The 2,292-nt window shown below is 48.8% G+C and overlaps 1 protein-coding gene across 1 annotated transcript in view; it reads right to left on the reverse strand.

The window, feature by feature from the left end:
• The window catches only part of CSK (c-src tyrosine kinase), a 13,369-nt gene that overhangs the window by 7,374 nt on the left and 3,703 nt on the right, over nucleotides 1–2,292 (reverse strand). Inside the window, exons 8-9 of the mRNA XM_010001345.1 lie at nucleotides 1,977–2,172; nucleotides 1,715–1,801 (exon numbers count right to left, since the gene is read on the reverse strand). Coding sequence (XP_009999647.1) covers nucleotides 1,715–1,801; nucleotides 1,977–2,172 — 283 coding nt within the window. The remainder of the gene's footprint in view (nucleotides 1–1,714; nucleotides 1,802–1,976; nucleotides 2,173–2,292) is intronic.

Below are 2,292 nucleotides of genomic sequence, written 5' to 3' on the forward strand. Positions count from 1 at the left end.
CCACCCCCCCCAACTTTCCCCTTCCACCCCCCCCCAAGGGGTCTCAGTCCCCATCCCAGCCCCAAGCCAAGAGCTCCCAACTCCAGTTCCCAATCCTGGCAGCCAACAGAGCCTGTGCAACATTTATCACTGAATAATTCTCCCTCAAACGACAGGAACTATTTTAAACCTGCTGAGCTCCATGTGCCAGACACCACCTGCCCCCCCCTCCACCCCTTCAAGACAGCAGGGAATCCATGGGGATGTTTTTTGGGGCTGGGGGAGGTCCAGGTTGCACACCCAGGTCTGCAGCCAGGGAGCAAAGCCCCCAAGTTGCAGGGATCTGTCCCAAAAAGGCACCTCCAGATTTCTTCAGGAAGATAAAACCTGGTCAGCAGCTCCATCACTGTCACAACCTCACCAGTTCTCAGGGGTGGGACGGAGCCAAGCGACGCCCAAGGCTGATCATCCCAGCTTTGCTGTGACCCTGGGATGACACAGGAGGGGCCAATCCCACCTTGTCCCCTGCCAGGTGATCCCAGGACCCCCAGGGCTCTGTGTCCCCCCCCCCCTTGCTGGAGCAGAACTGGAGACAAGAGGGGCTGGCAGGCGGGATGTGCCGCGTCCGGATGGAATGGTTCTTGTTTATTACAGTTTAAATCTCACAGTCGGTAGCATTACATGAGAATAAAGCACTGGACAGGACTGGAAAAAAAAAGGCCTCTGGAGACAGCATGCAAACATTGCAACGAGTTTTAAAGCAAAACAACCCAAAAATAAAGAAAAGAAAGCATCTGGTGGGGACACGGCCGGTGGCGAGTCCAGCATCTCCCCTGGAACCATCACTTCTGTCGTTGGGGGTTTCCTTTCCACGTGTCCATTTCATTGGCTTTATTTATCTTTATTATTATTCTTCTTTTATGAACCTTCTCTTTTTTTTTTTTTCTTTTTTCCTTTTTCTGCTGTGATCCACAATAGCTGGGACAGTTTTCTCTTTTCTAGACTCAGACAGACCACAGTAATGCAGAAAATCTCAGCAAGTGGTTTGCCTAAAAGAGAAACTTAGAAATACAGAAAAAAATATTTGATTGGTCCTTCATATTGTTATCCTTTAACCAAACATATGATTTAAAATGTCTTTAGGGAGACTGCACTTCAGCTTAATCACTTTATTTTATTTCTGTTAGATTTTGGGGGAATAAGGCTGAATGAGAGATGTAAATCAAACCTCTCAAAATGTAATGAAGCTCCTATCGTATCTGGATTCTAGCTTTATATATAGATATGGTTCTGTTATGGTCCTGAACTACACTCTTTGGATCCAGACACCTATAAATCTTGAGCAAGTTTACAGTCTTTTTTGAATTTGGACATATTTCTGTCTGGCATGTACCTTTCCAAATGTAGAGAGGATTTATCTGTTGTGTAGGACAGATATTCAGAACCCTTTGTGTCTACATCTTAAACTCTAAGGGATTGTTTAAGGGGTTTCAGACGCAAAGATTTTCTGATTGATTCTGTTGTTTTTCAGATGAATATAAAATTGTTCTAACTAGACTGGTTTTGTAGGATTTAATGAAGACTTACATAAATTCCCCTGAAACACTTTCTGATGGAAATTCTTAGGTTAGGGTGGAAGAAGGGGAGTGGGTTCACACAGCAAAAGGGGGTTCAGCTCCCTCCCCACCCCTCAAATCAAAAGCAGGAGAGGGGAATCGGGGTGGGCGTCACTTACGATTCGCGGATAAGGCACTCGCCCGAAGGAGTAGATTTCCCAGAGGAGGATCCCAAAGCTCCACACGTCTGACTTGGTGGAGAATTTCTGGGAAAGGGAGAAGAGAGGCCCCATGAAGGGGTTTCAGGCAGGGGTTGGGGGGCAGCTGTTTTTTTTTGGGGGTCAGACAGCAGGAAGTGGGGTTCCACCTCGGGATGTGTCCAAACCTGGGGTGTGTTCCCTTTCCCCGCTGCAAGGAGACCCCCCAGCTCTGCTCACCCACCTTTTCTCTAAGTGCTTCTGGTGCCGTCCACTTCACTGGCAGCTTCCCCGTGTCCTGGGTGGAGGAGGCTTCTTTGGTCAGCCCAAAATCACTGACCTTGGCAATGTTGTCCTCCGAGACCAGGACGTTCCTCGCTGCCAGGTCCCGATGGACAAAGTTGTTGGCTTCCAGGTACTCCATGGCTTCACAGACATCTCTGGTTGGAGTGGGGAGGAGAAGAGGGTTTAGTGACCCCAAAAATGCAAGTGGGTGCAGGGTCCGGGGGGGGTGGGCACGGCTGGCCTACTTACAGGGAGGAATTCAGCAAGCCGGCTGC

This window comes from Chaetura pelagica, unplaced genomic scaffold (genome assembly GCF_000747805.2).
Source record: "Chaetura pelagica isolate M959 unplaced genomic scaffold, ChaPel_1.0 scaffold397, whole genome shotgun sequence".
NCBI lineage: Eukaryota > Metazoa > Chordata > Aves > Apodiformes > Apodidae > Chaetura > Chaetura pelagica.